General features: G+C 39.6%; 1 protein-coding gene across 1 annotated transcript in view; it reads right to left on the bottom strand.

The window, feature by feature from the left end:
- Positions 1-999: 999 nt before the first annotated feature.
- The window catches only part of ADGRV1 (adhesion G protein-coupled receptor V1), a 558169-nt gene continuing 535462 nt past the window's right edge, over positions 1000-23706 (bottom strand). The window contains exons 88-90 of the mRNA XM_067031321.1: positions 14328-14519; positions 11984-12161; positions 1000-2136 (exon numbers count right to left, since the gene is read on the bottom strand). Coding sequence (XP_066887422.1) covers positions 2018-2136; positions 11984-12161; positions 14328-14519 — 489 coding nt within the window. The 3' untranslated portion in view covers positions 1000-2017. The remainder of the gene's footprint in view (positions 2137-11983; positions 12162-14327; positions 14520-23706) is intronic.

Here is a 23706-nt window from a genome sequence, read left to right as displayed (position 1 = left end):
TAGTCTTCGAGTTTTCATTTTTAAGACTTTGATTTGATCTGCTTCCTCCTACCTGGTACTATCCTTCCCTGGCTGATGTCCCATCTCACTCTACGTTGAGAGGAAACCGGATGGCAAAATATTGCTGCTGTTGGAATATGAAGTTTATTTGTTTTAGCACTGAGGCTTCTAGAAAGCTTGCCCTTTCCTTCTAATGTTTAAAGAATCATGCTGATCAGTGGCAGGAGTTTCTTTTGATTCTTTATCAAGATGGCGTTTTGGATAACAATAGAAATTCAGTAAGCTGAAGTAAGAAAGGTGTCTGTGATTGGTCATGTTTTTGGCCAGATTTTCCCAAATTCTGACAACACGTAGAAATGAAAATAGCTATTGACAATTGTCTTTGTTAGAGAATTCATTACGGTATAGTTATAATCCATTTAGGAACTTAAAAAATGCTGATAATAACTTTACCTTAAGTGACAAATAGGAATCAAGTTATCTGCAAAAAAAATGTTATAGTAATTATGACTCATGGATTCCATACCATGAAATCTCACATTTCTGTAATCATTATCTAAGCCTCAAATTCATTAAAACCTACTAATAATTTAAAAATGCTTATTACCAATTTCAAAATTTTCATGTTAAATTTTTATTTTATAACCAATTCCATCGATTGCTTCTTATTTTGGAAGAGACTACAGTACAATGCTGTAGGTTGAGAGAGACACAAACTTATTTGTCATGTAACGTAAATTCAATCTTATTAGCACCATTACTAAACTTCTAAAAAGGATTATAACTCTGCCAATGATGCTGCCTTTGTCTTTTAGGCTGTTTGATTTTGTTGTGCAGCTTTTGTTTCCTACCTAAAAAGTCACTGATCAAAACTTAATATACGAGGAGATGGAAGTAGGGGAGGACCAACAGGAAGAAGAAGGGAGAGTCATTTTATAATTCATCAAGATCAGTAATGCCACCTCAGGTTTTATAAAAAATAATGCCATGCTTCACAGTGATGATAGAACACTTGGGTGTTTTAATTATGGTTTTAAGTGAAACGATTAACAGAACAAGATTTTCCCTTAGGCAGATTATTTTTCATTTTTTTCTTGAAATGACTACTGATTTTCCCCCAAATACTTAAGAACTCAAAAATAAAAGGTCAAAAAGGCTTTCTTAGAACAAACTTGTTCTGTTCTTAATGATTCCTCTGGAACCACAGTCAATGAAATCATCTTGAACATAATAGGGTTTGTTCTAGGACAGACTTGCTGATTTCTTATTCCAAGACAAAGACTGAAAAATCCAAACCAAGAAATATTTCTCCCAAACCAACTCTGCACTGTTTGGATGATCCTCTTCTTAGCTGTACTAAAATGCTTGATGGAGTTATTTTTAACTGGGAACAGAACATTCATTCTGGAAAATGTTCAGATCCCTAATTTTGTAATGAGCAGAAATACGTACTTTTAATGAAAGACTATGTAAACTACAGTACTCCGTCGACACTCAGGTGCAAAATCAACAGACAATACCTTTTATGGTTTTTAGGAATGAAGGTGAAATCTTAAATCTGGATCACCTGTATCAGTGCAGGAAGAAATGGGGTGCTGGACATCATCTAGATAGAGTTTGTTTCTTTGCTCAGGCACAATATTTCCTCATAAATAATGAGCCTGGGTCATGCCAAATGGATTCTATGGTTTTTATTGAGTGTTATTACTTTTATTAAACAATGTTAGCCACATAGCATCATTAAAAAACAACTAATACTCTTGGAATATGTACATTCTATTAAGTGATATGTCAATCCTATTAACTGATACAAATCAATCCAGTCTTTCATTATAGCAGTTAATTTTCAGGTTGCACAAAGATAAGTAATTTATATTCCAAACACAACAATCACCTCTGGGTTAGTCATCCAGTACAATTCACGGAGTCCTATTATACGGCTGCATGTACTTAGAAAGTTTTAGCACAGAGCCAATACAAACAACGAAGTACCCTCATTCTAATGGTTACTGAGGTTCTAGAGGTGGGTGTCGGCGATGGGGATCCTTCTCAGTTCTACGATCTGGGAGTCAGTCAAGGTGCCTCCCTCCTGGCTGCCTTGACCAGATTCATTATCACTGACACTGAGACCAGCACCTGCAATAGAAAAAGAATAAACACAAAACTCCCAACTATTAGCCCAGCAAATTAATGGTCAACTTACAGTAAGTCAACACACATTTATTTCTATTATATTAGTAAAAAGTGAGCTATACATTTAGAATAAATGTTATTAATACCTAGCAATTATAAAACTGTATTTTAAATTCTTTTTGGTAGTTTTTATAAGTACATATTAATTTCTAAAGACACGAATTTGGCTTCTCTTTTTTTCTGTTTCTACATGTTTGACAGGTATAACTTACTCCAAAGAGCAGCATTTCTTAATTGGGGGCTCACTAAAATAAAAAAGATCAGGCAGGTTATTAGAATTTTTCAGCAGGGGGGTAGGATTTGCTGTTAGAAAACGTATAACCTCCAACCCTACATGTACCGAACCTAGTAGGTCCTTCAGCTGAGACTCAGTGCGGCAGGGATCCGAGAAGAAAACTCTGCATTGACAACACCTGGTATCATATCAGTGCCCAGAAGACACTGGCTCTCAATGACTCAGATCTGCTCCCAAGATAAAAATAATTACGTAACACAGTGCCAAAACAGATCTGCACAAGAATCCCACAAAGCTAGCTGTTAACTGGAGATAGCGCCTGGAATCTCCGTTTTAAGGACGCTCCACTGTTTACTACTTTTTTCACAACTCAGAATAATTCGGAAAACTTGACACTATGTTAGACTAACACCTTGTTGTTTTCTTCTGTAATGTGCAGAGGAACACATAAACACACACTCTCTCTCTTTCTCTCTCTCTCTCTCATGCACACACACACACACACACACACACACAGAGACTAGGGATGTGGTCACAGGGTGTGCTGTTGGCTGAATCACCAGAGATTACAGTTCCCAGCCCCACCCCCTCTGCTGGGCACAAGACTGCAAACAAGAAGGGAAGTGAAAAACCAGTTGCCTGGGCAGCTGAGACTTCCTTATCTGTCTGAGATGTAGGAAAGGCAATTCTGCAGTTAGTAGCTATGGGAAGATAGTGGATTAGCTTCTTCTTAACCTATTCGGAGATGGAAGCAGGAGCCCACTAATGACCTCTTTCTAGCCAAACCCTCCCTCTTTTGGGTCTCTGTCCTTCCCACCCTCTCTCTGTTAAAGGCTGCTGTTGAAACCCCACTTCCTGGCTTTGTTTCTCTGACACCACACTGGCCCATCTCATCCACTGACCTGTTGACTCTTTCTTTCTTTCCTTTTAAAAATAAATTTATTTATTTATTTTTGGTTGCGTTGGGTCTTCGTTGCTGCGCACAGGCTTCCTCTAGTTGCGGTGAGCGGGGGCTACTCTTCCTTGCGGTGTGCGGACTTCTCATTGCGGTGGCTTTTCTTGTTGTGGAGCACGGGCTCTAGGCGTGTGGGCTTCAGTAGTTGTGGCACATGGGCTCAGTAGTTGTGGCCTGCGGGTTCTAGAGCGCAGGCTCAGTAGTTGTGGTGCACTGGTTTAGCTGCTCTGCAGCATGTGGGATCTTCACGGACCAGGGCTCGAACCCGTGTCCCCTACATTGGCAGGTGGATTCTTAACCACTGTGCCACAAGGGAAGTCCCCTGTTGACCCTTTCCAAAGCTATTCTGCTTTCTTTTGCATCTCCTCCTGCTGTCTGACCTCTGGAGGGCTTGTCTTCAGCCCAGCTTCAAGGCACGATCCACCTGATTCTTGCCTGCTCTCTAGCCTAATGTCTCACTAGAGCTGCTGGTCACTCCCTTTCCCCACCGTGTTATTATTCAAGCATTTCTGCCTAGGATGCTCTTTTCCTGACCCCTCAATGCTTTAGCTTGGCTGCTTCCACTCTTCCTGTAAATATCAACTCAGGTAGTATCCCCACTGCTACCCATGGAAACATGATGATTCTCTTTTAAAATTTCAGATTCTCCCATTGGATTATGTCTCTTAGCTAACAGGAGAGTGCCCAGCACACTGTGAGTGTTCAGTAAATGTTTGCTCAATGTATTAATAAATTATGCTCTGCATCCTAGTTCTTGAAAATTCCTCTTCCATTTTTATTGCCTGTTCTGTTCCTCTGATCCACTCTGCATTCCACTGCCTTCTCAAGAACAAACATTAGTTCCCATTGTCAACTGAGTCAGCCTGGAACCCTCTGCATTGCCTTTCAAGATACTCCTAACCCGGCTGGACCTCACCAGATAGACATATTCCAACTTTTGCCCATTGGAGAGCTTTCTCAAAGTGATTTCTCTTGACTGGTCCTGCAGTGCCATGTAAATCCAGCCTGAGTGTCTTCCTACCTATTCGTCAAGGCCCATTTCCACACCCTTTCACAAATACTTCTTTCACTATTCCTTCAAGCAGGGAGCTGGAGGATGCAATGTTTGAAAAGAAAAGTCCTAGTTTATACCTGAAAAAATTATTAATCACATCCCTTTTACTCTCTTGAATTGTCCTGGTATGGATAAATTGTAGGGTACTTCTATATATAATGTACATGTAAGTCATGAAGCAAAACGTGACAAACACCCGTGAACTCTTTCCTCAAGTTAAGAACTAGCATATTACCAATGACAATGTATATTCAAAAATTTAGTTAGTTGTCATGATTTAAAAATGAATACATTTAACATAAAAAAATCAGATTTGGGGTTTCTCTTTAAGAAGCAGAAGACAAGGCAACACTGGGCCTGTATATCTGGATTATATAAAACAACAACCAAACCATGGACCAGGTACTACCTTCTGGCATGCCGCTGTTTTTATCAGCCCTCTTGAATCAGTTATGGTGTTTGACTGGCCCTACATGTGAGTACCATTTGAGTTTGCCACACTGCCTTTGAAGGACAAAGGGCCCATGTTTCTCTGCCAGGGAAGCAGAGGAACTGTCCAACTTAGAAGAACCTCCAAGTGGATCAGTGACACGTTGCCATTTTATGAAGAGAAGGTGACCGAGGCCCTGAGGCCTATAGCAGCTTGATCTCGGTGAGTAACAGAGTTGCCCAATATGGGGTCAACTACAGAGAAACAGAGAGGACCCCGGCATTAGCACCAGGGAAGAGTGGGGCTTAATGAACAAACGAGCACCAACTCCCTCTGATTTCAAGGTTGGCCTGCTCTAAATGCCACTAGGAATGCATAAGCATCTGCCCAGCATGGGGACAAAGCACACTAGAAGTTCTGAACTAAGAGCCTGCTGAGCAGACTGTGAGGGACAAAGCACACTGGGCTGGAAGGTTCAATGTGGGGTGCAGCTTTACAAGCCACTGGGGGTCACCAGCTTGTTCAGTAGCCCAGAGCCCTGGAAGATGTCAGCAAGCTCTAGATACAGCCTCCCCTGAGTCACCACATCTGTATGATCCATTTATCCTCCTTTTTAATTTCCTCCCAGTTGACATAAATGCACAACACCCAAATCCTAATCCCTTGCCGAGACTCAGAAAGGACACATTCTACATACAAGTATAACATGGCAGAACTGGGAACACAGCCCAGGTTTCTTGTCTCCTTGTAATTCATTCAATGGTCTAGGAAGGTATTTGGCAGTAAGTATCCTGATTTTCTGAAAGGTATTTTCATGCTTTTATTTTAAGCCCCCAATTCACGAAAAATCCAGCAACTGTGATAACAGTTAACTCTCCCCCTTGGTAGACTGAACGGGCAAAGTCAAAGGAACTACAAGTAATAATTCACACTCATCTAGAGTCTCTCCTTTCCTCAACATTTCAACATGCTTTAGTTAGGAAAGCATGATTATTAGTCCTGTTTGACAGACATAAGGACTGAATGGGGGTCAGAGGTGTTCACTGAGTTGCCCATGCCACACAACAGGGAAGTCACAGAATGAAGATATCCAACTGGACTTCTTTCTTTATTTGTTTGGCCGCGTCGGGTCCTAGTTGAGGCATGCGGGGTCTTCGCTGAGGCGTGCGGGATCTTTTGTTGTGGTGCAGGCTCTTCCTTATGGTACGTGGGCTCCTCTGTAGTTGTGGCATGAGGGTTTTCTCTCTGTAGTTGTGGCGTGCGGGTTTTCTCTCTGTAGTTGTGGCATGTGGGTTTTCTTTCTGTAGTTGTGGCGTGGGCTCCAGGGCGTGTGGGCTCTGTAGTTTGTGGCACGTGGGCTCTAGTTGAGGCACAAGCTCAGTAGTTGTGGCACATGGGCTTAACTGCCCCGTGGTATGTGGGATCTTAGTTCCCTGACCCTGGTCAGGGAACCTGTGTCCCCTGCATTGGAAAGCAGATTCTTTACCACTGTACCACCAGGGAAGTCCCCCAACTGTATTTCTGACCCCAGACGGAGGGTGTTGTCTTTTACATCCTACAGCCTCTTATGGGGGCAGCTCTATTCGTGTGACTTCTTTGTCCCACAGGTTTCACGTGTTCATATTTGTCTATAGAATAGATTTCAAACTCCTTGGCACACATTCAAGCACGAACCTCCCTCACTCAATAGTTATGGTGCAGTGAACACCCAGGTGTTACAGAACACATTATGAATATGTAAAACTGTTTTTAAACATAACAACAAATCGAACCCAACAAATAATTTATACCACATACTGAATTTAAATTCTGCCAGACACTGTGGTAGATTCTTCACATAGACAATCTCCAAACTTCATGAAAACTTACAATAAGAACACTTATTTGATGGGCTTCCCTGGTGGCACAGTGGTTAGGAATCCACTTGCCAATGCAGGGACAGAGGTTCGAGCCCTGGTCCGGGAAGATCCCCACATGCTGCAGAGCAACGAAGCCCATGCACCACAACTACTGAGCCCACGTGCCACAACTACTGAAGTCCGTGCGCCTAGAGCCCGTGCTCCACAACAAGAGAAGCCACTGCAATGAGAAGCCCACACACCGCAAGGAATAGTAGCCCCCGCTCGCCGCAACTAGAGAAAGCCCGCGTGCAGCAACGAAGGCGCAAAAATAAATTAAATAAATTTTTTAAAAAAGAACATTTATTTGATAAATGAGGAAACTGAAAGGTTGAGTTCCTTACTGAAAGTCACACAGATAGTAGACTGCAGAGCTAGGATTCCAACACAGAGCTCTCTGAACCCTCTCTGAGCCCATTCTTATTTTCTATGGCCTTTTAAAATGCGGTAGTGATACAAAAGTCACGCTCCTTCAATCTTCTTCTGAGGAAAAAAAAAAAATCAAAATCTTTCCAAATTTGGGCTTCCCCGGTGGCACAGTGGTTAGGAATCCGCCTGCCAGTGCAGGGGACACAGGTTCGAACGCTGGTCCAGGAGGATCCCACATGCCACAGAGCAACTAAGCCCGTGCGCCACAGCTACTGAGCCTACGCTCTAGAGCCCATGAGCTACAACTACTGAGCCCACGTGCCACAACAAGAGAACTACTGCAGTGAGAAGCCTGCGTACCACAACGAAGAGTAGTCCCCGCTCGCCACAACTACAGAAAGCCCGTGCACAGCAACGAAGACCCAACGCAGCCAAAAATAAAACAAAAAAAACAAAAAAACGTTTCCAGTAGGGAAACGTTTACCACGACATTAGTGTCATTGGTCTGAGGTAAAATCAGGAAGTTAAGGGACTAAGGATGATGGAGAATCAGATTAGTCCCTCTGGGAGAAGCCCCTGTGGAAAAACACCCTGTTTCTAAGCCCAACAGGCTCCCAGTTTGACATTTTCTAGAATCTTGTCAGCTTTGGATCAACATAAAAATGCCAGTACTCAAAACACTTCTTGTTAGGGATGTAAATAGAGTACATGCCCCCCCATCCTGGACTCACACTCTGTGTAGGCTGAATCTGTTCTAGTTAGCTCACTACCTTCTCCTCTTCCCTAAATGGAGGCTGTCCCAGGGTGACTGTTCTTATTCCTCCAAAGTCCTGGTTGGGGACACTGATGATACATTGGAAAGTTCTATTAAAATAACTAATAGTAACCATGGCATCACTAGTCTAGAACTGAGTGTCTCATTTGCCTGTGGAGAGGCTGATGCATTTCAAGAACAACTAATTGAAAGATATGATGTCCTCTTTTTAGAGTGAAATGTGAATTTCTCATAGAAAGACAATTTATTTTAAAAATGAAAAAGGTCAACAGTGTTTTCCTTTGTGTCCTTTTTTTTTTTTTTTTTTTTTTTTTTGCTTTAAGGAATTCAATATGGCTAAAATTCAAATGGAAAAACAAGTCCATGACTGGCTTTGGGGCAAGGGCTTCTATTTTATACCAATTAAATGAATTTCAAACATAAAATATATTACATTAGGATAAAATTCTGTGTCGAGAGTAGAATGGTAATACAAGTTCAAAGAGAAGAGAGAATAGTGTAAAATCCCCAAATGTAAAAGAAAAACTTTCTTGTATATATTTAAAATAAAATGAATAGCAATGGGTATCAAATTGCTCTGGAGTTAAGGCCCTTAAACACTAAAATTTATAATAGAATAGAAATGACATTGTTTGATTCTATTTAAACTTATGAAAACCTTTGGATGTTTATTTAGATATATGCAAAGGGTAATGTAACTTTTCAAAGTTGTTTAGGGCTTCAAATGAAAAAGACTTGGAAGTCCCACTGTTCCCAGTAGTTGACTTGGAGTGGCCTGCAGTTACGGTGGACCTGAGATAGGCCAAGGTTTGCAAACTCAAACATTACAGGTGCCAGGAAGGCTCACATAAATCAGTGACACAGGTCTGGTGGACACTGGACAAACTGAAGAGCTCATGACCTGTCTAAAGGGGCAGCCATTACTCAGCTCCAATCAAGCAGTGTTGTGTTAGATTTTTGTGTGGTTTTTTTTTTTTTTTTTTTTTTTTTGCGGTATGCGGACCTCTCACTGCTGTGGCCTCTCCTGCTGCGGAGCACAGCCTCTGGACGCGCAGGTTCAGCGGCCATGGCTTACGGGCCCAGCCACTCCGCGGCATGTGGGATCTTCCAGGACAGGGGCTCGAACCCGTGTCCCCTGTATCGGCAGGCGGACCCTCAAGCACTGCGCCACCAGGGAAGCCCCATTTGTGTTAGATTTTAAGCACTCTATTGGTAGATTTTTTTTAAAGAAATTCTGGATTTTTACGGGATATCTCTAAATTTTAAAATTTTGCCACAAATAAAACTCCCTGTTGGTCCACATCTGGCCTATGTATCAATTGTGAATTCCACTGTGGATGCAGTGGCAGGTGAACTGCTCCTTTGATTTGACCATATTGTATGATGGAAAGCATCTAGGGGGTGGTACTTGATTATTATCATACCTTTTCTAAAAATAGAGGGGGCCAGTGTTAGAGACTGCTATTGTGGTCTTTTAAAGTATTTACTTCCTAAAGAGTTTAGTGAACTCTAAGGAATGATAAACTCAGTCTGTAAGTAAGTCATTCCATGCATTCCAGAATGGAATGCATTTAGTACTTGTTTTATATATATATAGGACGCAGATCTAATTTAATTATGTTGCAAGAATTCATTTTATGCTTCCAGTGCTGTAACATCAACTGACTGCATTGCAGTGCTGGGGACATTATCTACCCTGGGAACTATTTGTAATCTGAAAGCCCCCTTTCGGTCCTAGCTCAAATGAGCATTTTATACAGTTGTTCCTTCCTCCTTCATGAAAATCTTCTCTCTACTTTTCTGCTGACCATGCTACAGTGTCCTCTGTGGGACCCTCTTCTATTTACGCTTAAACGTAGGTATTATCTTAGATGTTCTTCTTGTTCCTTTTCCTTTCTTGTGTTTTCCCTTCTTTCCTCTCCCTCCCTCACTTCTTTTCTTCTCATCTTTTAGCTTCCACTCTTACAGACTAAACTTATTCATCCCCATAGCTTCAAATGTAATCTCTGCATGATGCCTTTCAGACCATTACTTCCAACCCTGATCCCTCACCAAAGATCCCAACTTGACTATTTAAGAGCCACCAGGCATAATGATCAAATTATCCAAGTCTGAACTCATCAGTTTCCCCTTGAAAACAAATAAACAAGCAAATGCTCTATGTATGATCCCTCAGTCACCTAGGTGAGAAGCATGAGCCTTTGCTGACTGTCCTCTCAGTGTTTCCTCAGCATTCTTCTTGTGCTTTTTTTTTTCCACTCCCCAGATCTGAGGCCTAAACCTTATTCCCTGGGACCATGGTAAACACCTCTTAGCCTTTCTGATTTTGCTTCTAAATTTATTCTTCAGGGCTTCCCTGGTGGCGCAGTGGTTGAGAGTCCGCATCGGGGGACGCGGGTTCGTGTCGCGGTTTGGGAGGATCCCACGTGCTGCGGAGCGGCTGGGCCCGTGAGCCATGGCCGCTGAGCCTGCGCGTCCGGAGCCTGTGCTCCACGACGGGAGAGGCCACAACAGTGAGAGGCCCGCATACCGCAAAAAAAAAAAAAAAAAAAAAATTTATTCTTCAGACTTCCTTAAGAGTTATTTTGCCTCAAAACCAGTGGGAACATGTGCCTCTCCTCAAAAATCTCGATGGCTAACTGAGTTCTATAAAAATCCCATCCCTTAGCATGGCATCTGAAGAGCATTTTAATATTATGCAGGGTATCAGGAAGTCTTCTGCTCCCCTAAATGAATCTATCACTAAATGTATTCTGCAATCCCCAAGTCAAATTAAGTGAAGTGGGTTTCTTTACTCTAGGACTCTTTAGAGCTGCTAAAATGCTCAAGTGAATTGTGAATCTCTGCAGTTTCCCAAATATACTTGGTCAGGGGATCTTTTCACCAAGGATGTCTGGCAATATCCCAAGGAGAGTGCTTGCTGAAACCCAGTTGAGAAACTACAGTAACTTATTAACAATGTAGGTAAACTACCTTCTGGGCTTTTCTCCTGCTGCCTGGCTTTACTCACCCTCCATCCCAGCCACACTGCATGCTTCTCCCCGAGCAGATCATGCACCTGCAGCCCTGGGCTTTGGCTAATTCTACTCCCTCAGTCTGCAATGCTTTTCTTCCACTCTTTACTTACTTAAGCTCCATATATCTTCAAGAATCAACTGAGCAGGTTTTAAAAAAAATTTCCTCGAATTCTCAATAATTAATAACTCTTTCCACTACTTATTTTACTCTTCTTTATGTCATGTTTATCTAATGTCTATTCCTCCAAGCAAACTCTAAGTTTCATTTTTCTTTCACTCATTCATGAAATGAATTCATTCATTCATTCTCCAACAACATCTACAAAAGGTTTACCAACTGCCAAGCACTGATCTGACATGGGAATAATATATATAGTAGCATGCACTTTTGAATAACTATTTCAATAAGTTCATCTGAACACGGACACATCTTCTTGCATGTTTGTACATCTAGAAATGAAAAAGTTCACTGAACTTTTTCTAACAGTGACAGTTCAACATTTTTCTGAGGGAAAAAAAGAAGAGAAAAAAGTTGCATATTTGATTTGAAAACAACTCTCCATCGGGGTCACAGGTTGAGTGGAGTTGAACATATAGGAAGAGTCAATGAAATACTATATATATGATGGCACTTTGAAAACTGTAGAACTATATGAGGCCCATTATGTTGCCTTTGAAAGTTTCTGCTCCAAAGATACTCCATAAGAAATTCTCTTTGGTAGGTCAGAGGCAAAACTCTCTCAGGGAGATCACTACCAGATTCTTATGACTTGGCAGTATCTTGGTGTTCTAGCAAGATTCCAGTGCAGAGAGATTTACATCTAGTTAGAGTATGTCTTTTTCTTAAAAGCAAATTGTCAATTATTTTTAGGTTGTCTCATATTTGGTGCCAAGAACAAAATATCCTAGAATTTGGCTGGGATTAGGAATGGGTCATGAGAATTGGGATGTGGTACGAGTGACTGATTACTGTACTTTTGCAACTTCATGGGAAGAAGATATAAATTGTAGCATAGCAAGAGTGCCTACTTCCAATGGGGTCTGTGGGTTCACATACCAGTTTTTAATGCAAATATCAAGTCATCAAACTCCTGCGACTCCTCATCAGCTATTAGTGACCCCTGGCCATATCCTCCAGAGGAAGGGAACGAGGCGCCATTCTGTGGGCTTGGCTTTAAGTCAGGGCTGGCCTGGCTGGCTTGTCGGAAGGATGCTCTCTCCCAGTCAGGCGGCACCTTTTTGGGTCGGGGTTGGGAGAAAAGGAAACCATAATATGAGTACATACATACTTACCCTGAAATCTATATGAGCTATTTATCTCTGCATCTCATTACAAAGACTAAGTGAAAGGGCTGTTGAACTGTTTAGAATTGACCTTTAATTTTACATTTGTTCCTTAGAAAAGTATGTCTCTCCATGAGACAGTCTAATCAGGTGATACTAAACAATTTCTCTACGAGGATTACTTGTGTATTTCTAAGCTGTCGTGCGTGGAAGAAGAGAATTATTTTTTAACCCAATCAATACGTTAAACGTTTTCATAGAATATGTGCAAAGAAAGCTGTTAAAAATATAAGAACTGGAGAACCCTCGTAAATCTTTAAGATACAACATATAATTTTAAGTATAGTAGCTATCTATGAGGAGATACTGAATTGAAAAGAAAAGCTCTTAGATAGAATGCTAAAGTCCTCCTTTTTAAAAATTAAATGATTAAAAAGATAGTTCTATCTTGAAGTGAGTAAATGTATTTGCTTCCCTTGTGGTTACTGGTAAATACCCCTTAATCCTTCCTTTCCTAATGCTTTCCCTTCTCTGCGTGGCTTTCTGGAATGTCTCTGCCAGTCCCTCACTGACAGCTGGATCAAGGCCAATTCTAAGCCGCTGAGGAATGCAGAGCACACTTTAGGGTATGCCACTGCACTCCACACCCAGTGAACATTCAAGTAGTGGCTCAGGCCAGGAACTGAACTGTCACAGCTGCTGCCTCCCAATATAAGGTTCTCTGAGACACTGCGGGGACCCCTTGCACTGAGAAAAGTGATTTGAGCGCTGGAGAAATAAATTTGAGAGAACATGAAACCTTAAAAGATTTCACAGAAAAGCGGAACATCTGGACTAGCACTGTTCAACACAGTGATGGTTCAATACAGTTCAGTATAGCGCTGTGATGCCACAAATGTTTTAGATATTTGTTCTCCATTATAGTAGCTACCAGATACATGTGGCTATGGAGCACTAGAACGTGGCCAGGGTGACTGATGAAGTGAATTTTTATCATTATTTAATTGTGGCTAGTTTAAATTTAAACAGACACACATGGCTAATGGCTAATGTATAGTCCTGATCTAGACAAATGCTAAACTGGGTAGCCAAGTAAAGAGACAAAAACCATTTTTTTTAAAGTTTTACTCCCACACTGCTGATCTTAAAAATATCCGTTTCTATTGTTATCACCTGGGATGTGAAAATAGTTCAGTTTTAAGAGCTTATGGGATATAGAAATGGTACTAGATTGCTGAACACTTTAGGGTACTAAACATATATCAAGATTTTTAAATATGGTACTTTATTTGTGATCACTTACCTTAATTTTCACCTGACATGAATAAAATTACTTTCTAAATTAACATGGAAGAAAAAAAATATCACTGAGCAGGTAGATTATCTATTTACCTACTTAACTATCTATAAACTGTTTTCTTTTCAGACATATGCACTTTGATTTTCTGCCATTTTTCAGGATGTAAACACAAATACTGTTCCCCTTGGCTCTTTAATACAGAGACACTAACATGGGCTGTGTAAGGAAGGGTAGGCAAGCACATCTCAGGCACTGCAGAAATTGTCAGGGACCTGTTTACCATCTCTTCCTGGACAAATGCCTTCAGGTATATTTCAAAATACAAGCAGTGGTACCAATGCTATGGGTGGCACTACTGAGAGGTTGGTGGGGATGTGATTTAGACACAAGAACCCAAAATGACGTGGAGGGAGAACATTGGGAGGTTTATTTGTTTGTTGGGATTGAAGTAGTAGATTGGCATGAGTAAAGGAAGAGAGCTGTGAAAATATTTTCAGGAAGAAACAGTATTTGAAAAACCATGTCTGAAGCGGAGTCAGTCACTGCCGTAACCAGTTAGGAAGCTTTTGAAGAAAGAGCTCTGACTTCCCAGTACAAACTGCTGGTTAATAGAGCTCACAGAGCAAGGAGGAAAAAGAATTAGATAACAGACATGATACCATGGTAAGCACAGCAAACACCAGAGATCAGAGAATGTCAGTAGGAAAAGGATTTAAAAGTTACATGGCACCATTGAACTAGTACTCCATAAAATGGAAAGGTTGTATATCAAAGAGTGAGAGAGAGACAGAGAAGGAGAAAGGGCAAGGGCAGGCACCTCCTCCATAGCACTAATCAGATTCTGGGTAGACTTGCTGATCTCCCCTCCAGCAGGAGGCATTCCACTCCCGGGTGTGAAGAAGGCTGTGCTGGGTCCTGGGTGCCCATTCATTTCCACTGTGTAACTGGCCTTCATAGGACAACACGTCTGGTTGTGCAGAATGAAATAAACCACAAAAACGTACAGTCCCTGCAAAAGAAGAGAACACTAGCATGTTAAAGGAAGTCCTGCTACCTTAGCTAAAGAATAAACATGATTGTAAGCATAGCTGATTTTCTACAAGGGTTCTCCAAACGCTACCCAAAGCTGGGAATGACAGAACGTTCGAAGTCTACCAACAGGCCACTGTAAATTTCTGAATGTCACAAAAGTTCTTCAGTGTCATTTGAGAAAACCGCTCTCTCACTTAGAAGTCATTTTTTTTTTCTTGGTTAGAACATCAGTAACTCTGAATCTAGCTCTATGAACACATGAAAACAGAATTGCAGAAGTATATCTGATTAGCTGTGTACATTTTGTTTTAGAGGGCAAACCTCTTGCCTTCTGAAAAATTACTGTCTTTCCCACCTACCTCATTTAATCTCATTTTTTTCTTTTCTTAGCAAAATGGTGAGTAATGCTCCAGCCACCTTGGAGACTCAGGGAAGGGCAGTACTAATTAAGCCTTCTAATTCTGTTTAAATATCTCACCTACTTATCTCAGTTGGAAATAAAATCGCTGGGTAGGGACTCAGTATGGATTGCTTAATATTTAGCATGCCTTGCTTCTCAGTAAACGTTACAAGAGAACGACAAAGCTATCTTGTGCATTCTTAAACATCTGCAGGCCCTTTAAATTCTTTTGCAACCTAGTCAAACTCTTGACAATTGCTCTGCTTCCGTCACAGAGAGCAAATCACATTTTACAATTGTGCTCCAGACACTGCCTACAGTGGCTTTCCTTCATGATTTCTACTAGGGATCTACTGTATACTGCTAATGGTGCTTCTACAAAGCTTGGTAATTTTGACCTTTACACCCAGCCAATAAAATATGTTAAATTGTGCCTTTTGTGTCTGTTAATCCTGGTGTTTAAGTTTGGGAAGCAAATAAGAATGTCCTTAATTACTAAAAGTATTAAATTAATCCACAAAAATGAAAGCAAGACACTCAGCTTGTTAAAGAAAAAAAGGGGTTAATGTCAAGATCTTCATAAAACACAAATAAGTATGGTCATTTTTTTTTAAGTTTGCATTCTCCCATAGCACCTAATATTTCTGGCAGTGTAGAAGCAGTAAAGCAAATAATGTTGTGGGCTTAAAACTTGTATCTGCTGGTATAAATAGTAAAAAGTCTATTAGAAAATCCTCAAGGCACAAGAATTACAACTAACTTTTAATGTAAAATGAAATTAGAGGACAGTCTGCAAGGTAGGAGTGCTAGCATTTGATCTCGGTTGCCATTTCTGGAATATTGTTATAAATTAGGGCTTTCTCCTCTTTCTACTGGAATGACCCCTTCCTGAGCTGGCATCCAGTCTATGTAATTAACAAATATGTTATAAAATCAGTGGTTTACCTGCTAAAAATATTTTAAAATGTAATTACTCTAACCATGATATAAAATTAGTAACAGAAACATTCATTTCCTTTTGAATTGGGCTCGTTTTGTTTTTTTGGAAACAACATTAATATTCTAAATTACGTAGGGTAAGTGAATTAGTTTCACATGCAAATGATGTCATGTACATTAGCAGAAACAAATCTTCCCGAAAACATACACATCCAAAAGTTTTCTTGTACAAGTAATTTTTCACATGGGTATGACCTAATTATATTGGCCACAGACAAAACAGAAAAAAAATTGAACTGTCAGCCTTAAAAACTGAGAATGTCACCGATTTATTTCAGGATTTCTCTTAGCTTTACTAAGTGATAGGGTAAAAGCTGGATCAGGAAAAAAAAAAAAAAGGATCTCCAAGGATCCATTTGTTCAAACAGCACTTCCCTCTTGTTTGTTTTTATATCTAGTCTTTTGTGTTTCAGAGAAGGAACTGTCTGCTGAAAATAACTTGCATGTGAAAACTGCACGCTTTTTTTTTTCCTTAAAAGCATATTTACATATACAGTAAATATTCTGAATCTTTTAGATGTGTGCCAGGAAACATAAACACTGTTAAAATGGAAAGAAAAGAATGTTTAAATGCAGATTGTATGACATTTGCCTGTGTCCAGCCCAGGCTGGGCGAATATAGAAAAAGGACCTTCATTATCCAAAGTACTCAGCTGTGGAGGTTTCTGACCTCAGAGTAAAAACAAGTCCCTATTCCAAACGCTGTATGTTAAATCTCAGGCTCTCCTTTGTATGACGTTCTGTAAAAGAATTTTACGAGAGAATCTAGAATCTCAATTATTCAATCCAATCTGCAGACCACCCCTATGTGCACTGCCAGATAATGAGATGCAAGGATAGAACATTGGCTGCTACTCGCAAGTTGCTCACAAAGACAACAATACCCTACAAAATAACAGGTTAGCTGTTCCAGAAGCAGGACGTATATAATTCATCTGTCCTTCCTTTTCCTTATTTAGTCAAAGCTTACAGAGAAGGAAATTCTTTCTGTGCATTGCTGTTTTGATTATTTTGTTGGGTCTCCTGCTATAATGATGAAAAATGCTTTCAAAAGTCTTTAGTTAGATTGTATCTGGATTGGCCAACATTGGATTTCTTTTGATTCAGGAATGTAAACTCATTAGCAAACGTTCAGAGAGACACAAACGAGACCAAAATGATCTAAAGGAGTTAATAAATACTCTTAACATCTGAAGGAGCAAATAAGTACAGTGCTTACCTCAAAAATTTATGTTGGTTCCATATGAGGTGGGAAAGAAACAACATTGCCATTTGCCAAATTTACCCGAGAAGTGATGGCAGAGGAGAAGCAGGTAAAATGGGAAGCTGATTAAGCTGCCTATCTCTGAAGGAAGTGAAGTCTCAGGGCTTCATACTGATTTGGAGACCTCATCTGAGTATCCTCTCTGAGGACTAAGAGACAGTCCTCAACTAAGAATAGTTAAGCTTCGCAGGACTTGTAAAAAGATCTCAGAGGAGGGTAAAACCAGGTATCAAACTAACTAAAAGTCACAGTCTTAGGCAGCAGTCCTTTTTGTCTCTGCCTCTCCCATCCCATAATTTCTTCAGGTTACAGAAAAGTGGTTAAACTATCAAATGCATTAAATGAACCCATTTAACAGCTGCCCAGGCTCATTCCTTTAATTTTATCTGTCTCTAAAAATAATAAATATTTTGTCTGCATTCTGAATGTTGGCTTGCACGCACAGCCAGTTGGAGCTAGTGTGACAGAACAGTGAGCACGGACACACCCACACAGCAAGAGCTCTCAGCAATCCTGACCTGAATGTGTTCAGCAACCTGACATATTGACTCCACATGGCCTCTATTTCTAGTATTTATTTTAGATTCTGGCAAAGAGCTATTATATGTGATAAAAATATGCTGGTGATAGTGTCTCGCTAGCCATTAAAACACAAAGAATTGAATCAGTCTAGATATTAAAATATAAATGTGATAGTGGTATTAGCACTTAAATATTCGAGGAATAAGAAGCTAGAGACCTACAAGCAATGAGGGATTGGTCTTACAGACACCGTATATCTCACGGATGCCATGAGAGTTGATGAACAATTGTGCTGTCAGTAGCTGGAACTGATTATGGATAAGGCATATAATGACTCAGAGAATTTGAAAATAAATGAAGGGATTTTGCTAATATAAAACTCCAATGAATTAAAATTTTAAAAACCCAGAGAGATGAAAGGAATCAAAGAAGAAACTCTGTAAGAAAAATACTCAAGAATTGGTCACTGCTATCCTTGAAATAGGGAATCCAATGAATGTAACTGAAGACGAATAAAAATATATAATACTAACACAAGAAAAGTTTCCTGGAGAAAAAAAAAACCAAAAACTTAATCTGCAGATTGAAAGTATAATACAATGTACTCTGGAAATTTTGATACAGATTCTTTAATATGACCTCATAGCTTTATTAGGTTTTAAACTTTAAGAGATTCCAGTGGGAAAAAACCCAATCTCTTAATAAGTGGTAAATTTTATGTTGCCTTCAGACTTCTTTACATCAACTTTTAGTGTTAAAAGACAATGGAGGGACTTCCGTGGTGGTCCAGTGGTTGGGACTTCACCTTCCAATGCAGGGGGTGCTGGTTCGGTCCCTGGTTGGGGAGCTAAGATCCCGTGCCTTGGGGCCAAAAAACCAAAACATAAAAAATAGGAGCTATATTGTAACAAACTCAATGAAGTCTTAAAAAAAAATTGTCCACATCAAAAAAAAAAAAAATCTTAAATAAAAAAAGAGCAATATCTACTTAGTTCTGTGGGAGAAAGTGGTCCAAGAATATTATACCCAGCCAATATAGCATTTGAAATTATCAAACATAAAAATAATGCTGGGAATGCAACATTAATAAATTTTCTCAGGGAAAAAAACTTACAATCCAAACTACATGATAATAAAATATAACTAACAAAGAGATGAATTGTTCATACCAAGGAAAAAACAGAATTCAGTAATGACGATGGTAAAAGGATCATGTAAATTGATCTGCATCTGTGCATTTAGATACAGGACCAATCTTAAAAAAATTATCAGAATTACAGTTATAGATTCAAATGTAAATGTTAAGTCTAGACAATGTAAAAAGTATAATATTAACCAAAAAAAAATACTTAAGGATGGGAAGAGTGAAAATGGGAGGAGCTGAGTATTGATGATTTTATCATCTTTTATAGTATGTAGTCAATTGACACTATAAATTGAAATACCTAGCTCATAAAAAACAGTGATTCCAATCCTTTACTATATTCATAATTTCTTTTCTTAAGAAAGACCTTTATCTTTCTTGTGATGATTAGTATATCTTTTGCAGTGTAGAAGCATTTTTTGATATCCAACAATTATTTCTCTTCCATTTTAGTTTTTCTTGTGACAAATTCAAATAAAAAGAAACAAATTTTTTTATTAGGTGGGCCAAAAGGTTCATTTGGTTTTTTCCATAAGATGGCTCTAGTAACACTTAGTTGTCTTTAACTTCATTCGAGACAATTTTGTTAGACTGTATGTGACAGCTGTCATATCAGCATGCATTTAAAAAAAGACTTAACAAAATTGGTGAATTTTTGTGTAGCCATTTTTTTTTTTTTTTTCCTGTACACGGGCCTCTTACTGTTGTGGCCTCTCCCGTTGCAGAGCACAGGCTCTGGACGCGCAGGCTAAGCGGCCATGGCTCACGGGCCCAGCCACTTCACGGTATGTGGGATCTTCCCAGACCAGGGCACGAACCCGTGTCCCCTGCATCGGCAGGCGGACCCTCAACCACTGTGCCACCAGGGAAGCCCTTGTGTAGCCATTTTAATATTGAAGATGGAAGAAAAAAACACAACATTTTTGGCATATTATGCTTTATTATTTCAAGAAAGGTAAAAATGCAACTGAAACACACAAAAGGATTTGTGCAGTATATGGAGAAGGTGCTGAAAGTGTCAAAAGTGGTTTGCAAAGTTCGTGCTGGAGACTTCTTGCTGGACGATGCTCCATGTTTGGGTAGACCAGTTGAAGTTGATAGCGATGAAATCGAAACAATAATTGAGAACAATCAACGTTATATCACACGGGAGATAGCCAACATACTCAAAATATCCAAATCAAGCACTGAAAACCATTTGCACCAGCTTGGTTATGTGAATCTCTTTGATGTCTGGATTCCACACAAGTTAAATGAAAAACACCTTCTTGACCATATTTCCACATGCGATTCTGTACTGAAACGTAATGAAAACATTCCATTTTTAAAACAAATTGTGATGGGCGATGAAAAGTGGATACTGTACAGCAATGTGGAATGGAAGAGATTGTGGGGCAAGCGAAGTGAACCACCACCAACCACACCAAAGGCTGTTCTTCATCCAAAGAAGGTGATGTTGTATATATGGTGGGATTGGAAGGGAGTCCTCTATTATGAGCTCTTTCCGGAAAACCAAATGATTAATTCCAAAAAGTACCACTCCCAATTAGACCAACTGAAAGAGGCACCTGATGAAAAGCGTCCAGAATTAGTTAACAGAAAACGCATAATCTTCCAACAGGATAACGCAAGACCGTATGTTTCTTTGATGACCAGGCAAAAACTGTTACAGCTTGGCTGGGAAGTTCTGATTTATCTGCATATTCACCAGACATTGCACCTTCGGATTTCCATTTATTTCAGTCTTTACAAAATTCTCTTAATGGAAAAAATTTCCATTCCCTGGAAGACTGTAAAAGGCACCTGGAACAGTTCTTTGCTCAAAAAGGTAGAAAGTTTTGGGAGGGGACTTCCCTGGTGGCGCAGTGGTTAAGGATCCACCTGCCAATGCAGGGGACACTGGTTCAAGCCCTGGTCCGGGAAGTTCCCATATGCCGTGGAGCAACTATGCCCGTGCGCCACAACTACTGAGCTCGTGTGCTGCAACTACTGAAGCCCGTGTGCCTAGAGCCCGTGCTCCACAACAAGAGAAGCCACCTCAATGAGAAGCCCGTGCACCACAACGAAGAGTAGCCCCCGCTCGCCACAACCAGAGAAGAGCCCGCGCGTGGCAACAAAGACCCAACGCAGCCAAAAATAAAATAAATAAAATAAAAAATAAATAAATTTTTAAAAAAAGTTTTGGGAGGATGGAATTATGAAGTTGCCTGAAAAATGGCAGACAGTAGTGGAACAAAAGAGTGCATACATTGTTCAATAAAGTTCTTGGTGAAAATGAAAAATGTGTCTTTTATTTTTACTTAAAAAACCGAAGGCACTTTTTGGCCCACCCAATATATTATAGCAACTATAATATAGTCACATTATTTAAATTTTATTTATAATTAGGCATCCAATCATATTTAGTATGTCTAGAAAGATGCCTGAAATGATGTTCACTTAATGTTGTTATTTTTACTTTAAAATAGTCAATAGTCTTTGAGACAAAATGACATACATATGTATAAAGTAGGAATGTTTTGTTACATGATCCTTTATATTTAATAACCTATTCTTTCTGGTGTTCTCCACTAATTTCCATATAATTGGATTTCTCTTATATCATTTTCCTTTCCCTTCAACCTGCATAAGTTCTCTTTAGGATTTCTTAAAGCTCAATTTTTTTGAAAATAATCCTTTCAGCTTTTGCCTGAAAATGTCTTTACTGCACCTTCCTGTTAGAGGGATATTTTCACCGGATATAGATTTCTAGGTTAACAGGTTTTGTTTTCTCATTTGTTACAGGACTTTAAAGATGTCATTCCATTGTCTTCTGGTTTCCAGAGTTTCTGATGAGAATGGTATTAATATTTATCATTATTTTCTTGAATACAATGTTCCCTTCACATCCCCCAGCTGCCCTCATGATTTCCTACTCAGATTTTCAAGAGTTTGACTATGATATGCCTAGGCATATTTTTCTTTGCTTGGGATTCTCTAAGCTGTTTGGATCTGTGGTTTGTACTAACAAATTTGGAAAACTCATGGCCATCATTATAGTCACCTAATAGTTATGAGGATTATTTATGGATGAAGTTTTCAGTGACTTTAAAAGTTTTTAATCTTTATATTTTTATTATTTGTTTCAATTCTTTATAATAAATATTTATCATTTTTCCAAAAATAATAATGATTTTAAAAAGTCTAAGCAAATTTGTCAGTATATTAGTAATAAACGGAACAGGGACCGTTTATTAATGTTATTTTTCTTTTCTATGTTTTTAAAACTTTGAAGCACAAAGATATTAAAATAATAGGAATATTGTTTTTGGAGACCCAGGGAAAATGTGCAATTTCAAAATCTCCAGGTATATGTTAATTCTGTTATGAAAAATAGTTAAGAAATAGGCAGTGTAATACTACAAATGGCCTAATCAAAACCACCTATCTTTTGGATAGCCTAAGAAAGAGCATAAAACATTGCAGGATAAAGGACTTAGAGGAATGAAATCTTCATTAAAATTAGGCTTTTTTTTTTTAACTCAAAAATTACAAATTTGGGATTACAAAAAGAATATCTTTCATTAAATTGTAACCTCCTAGAAAGCAAGAGATTATGTCCAGTTAGCTCATAGTTGTATTTTTTTTTTTTTTTTTTTTTGCGGTACGTGGGACTCTTAATGTTGTGGCCTCTCCCGTTGCGGAGCACAGGCTCGGGACGTGCAGGCTCAGCGGCCATGGCTCACGGGCCCAGCCGCTCCGCAGCATGTGGGATCCTCCCGGACCTGGGCACGAAGCCGTGTCCCCTGCGTCGGCAGGCGGACTCCCAACCACTGCGCCACCAGGGAAGCCCAAGTTGTATTTTTTTAGTTTATTAGCGTGGTCCCTGGCACATAGGAGGAGCTTAAGAAATATTTGTTAAATGAGAAATTCTGGTGTTTAAGTTTCCTCAGTGGGAGAGAGTACGATGGAGTGGGGACAGGCAAGTGTTCGTTTTAGTCCTCTAATTTTCTCACTATAGTTAGGTAATTTGGTAGTTGCTCAATAAAATTTTGTTTTGGCTCAGTCTTTGTGTTTTTTACATTACATGTGCCAAGACTCTCTTATGGGAGAGTGAAGCATCCACTCTTGGCTGGGTCTCTGCTCTTCTGGGTCTTGCCCCTCTGGTGGTAGGCTTGTTTGGTGCTGAATCCCCAGGTGACTTCCTGGCTGTCTCTGCCTTCTCTGCTGGGACTGGGTTTCCATACTGCTGCTTCTTTTTCTCGTGACCACTTCTCCTTACAGGGCTTCACAGCTTCTGCTTTTGTTCTCCCCTTGGTAGACACCCCTGTGAAGTCTCTGTGATTTCTTGTTTTTGGCTTCACATAGCTCTTGGGCTGCTGACCTACTGCTGTTTTGCATCACCAGTGACTAAGCAGCAAAGACAATGGATATCATGCCAATGACAGAATTGAAAAGACAAATGCAGTATATGCATTTGTACATTTTTTTCATGTGTGAGAAAAGTAGGAATTTCATTTTTCATTGCTTCATATTTTTTGAACTGCTCTTATTTTTCACAGTTTAAGTTGCTTTTGTTAATGTTCTTATTTACAGTAAGAATCTTCAATCTAACATGTGCATTAAATATACAGAGAAAGGAAACAAGTGAGTCATCTTGATGGCCATTGGTTATCAGTGCAATTGTAACATTTAGAACTCTTTGGGAACAATTATCACCCAACTGCTCTTAAAAATATTTGGATGGGATCGGTAATTACCTAGTGTTCACCAGGGGTTATGTCAAGTTCTTCTAAAATTTCTTATTAACTTAAGGGACACAATTTATTCAGAACAAGGAGAGTCAACAGAAGTTC

Source organism: Kogia breviceps, chromosome 4, assembly GCF_026419965.1.
Source record: "Kogia breviceps isolate mKogBre1 chromosome 4, mKogBre1 haplotype 1, whole genome shotgun sequence".
NCBI classification, from domain to species: Eukaryota; Metazoa; Chordata; class Mammalia; order Artiodactyla; family Physeteridae; genus Kogia; species Kogia breviceps.
Note: the sequence above shows the minus strand (reverse complement) of the source record. Positions and strands in the feature narration are given on the sequence as shown.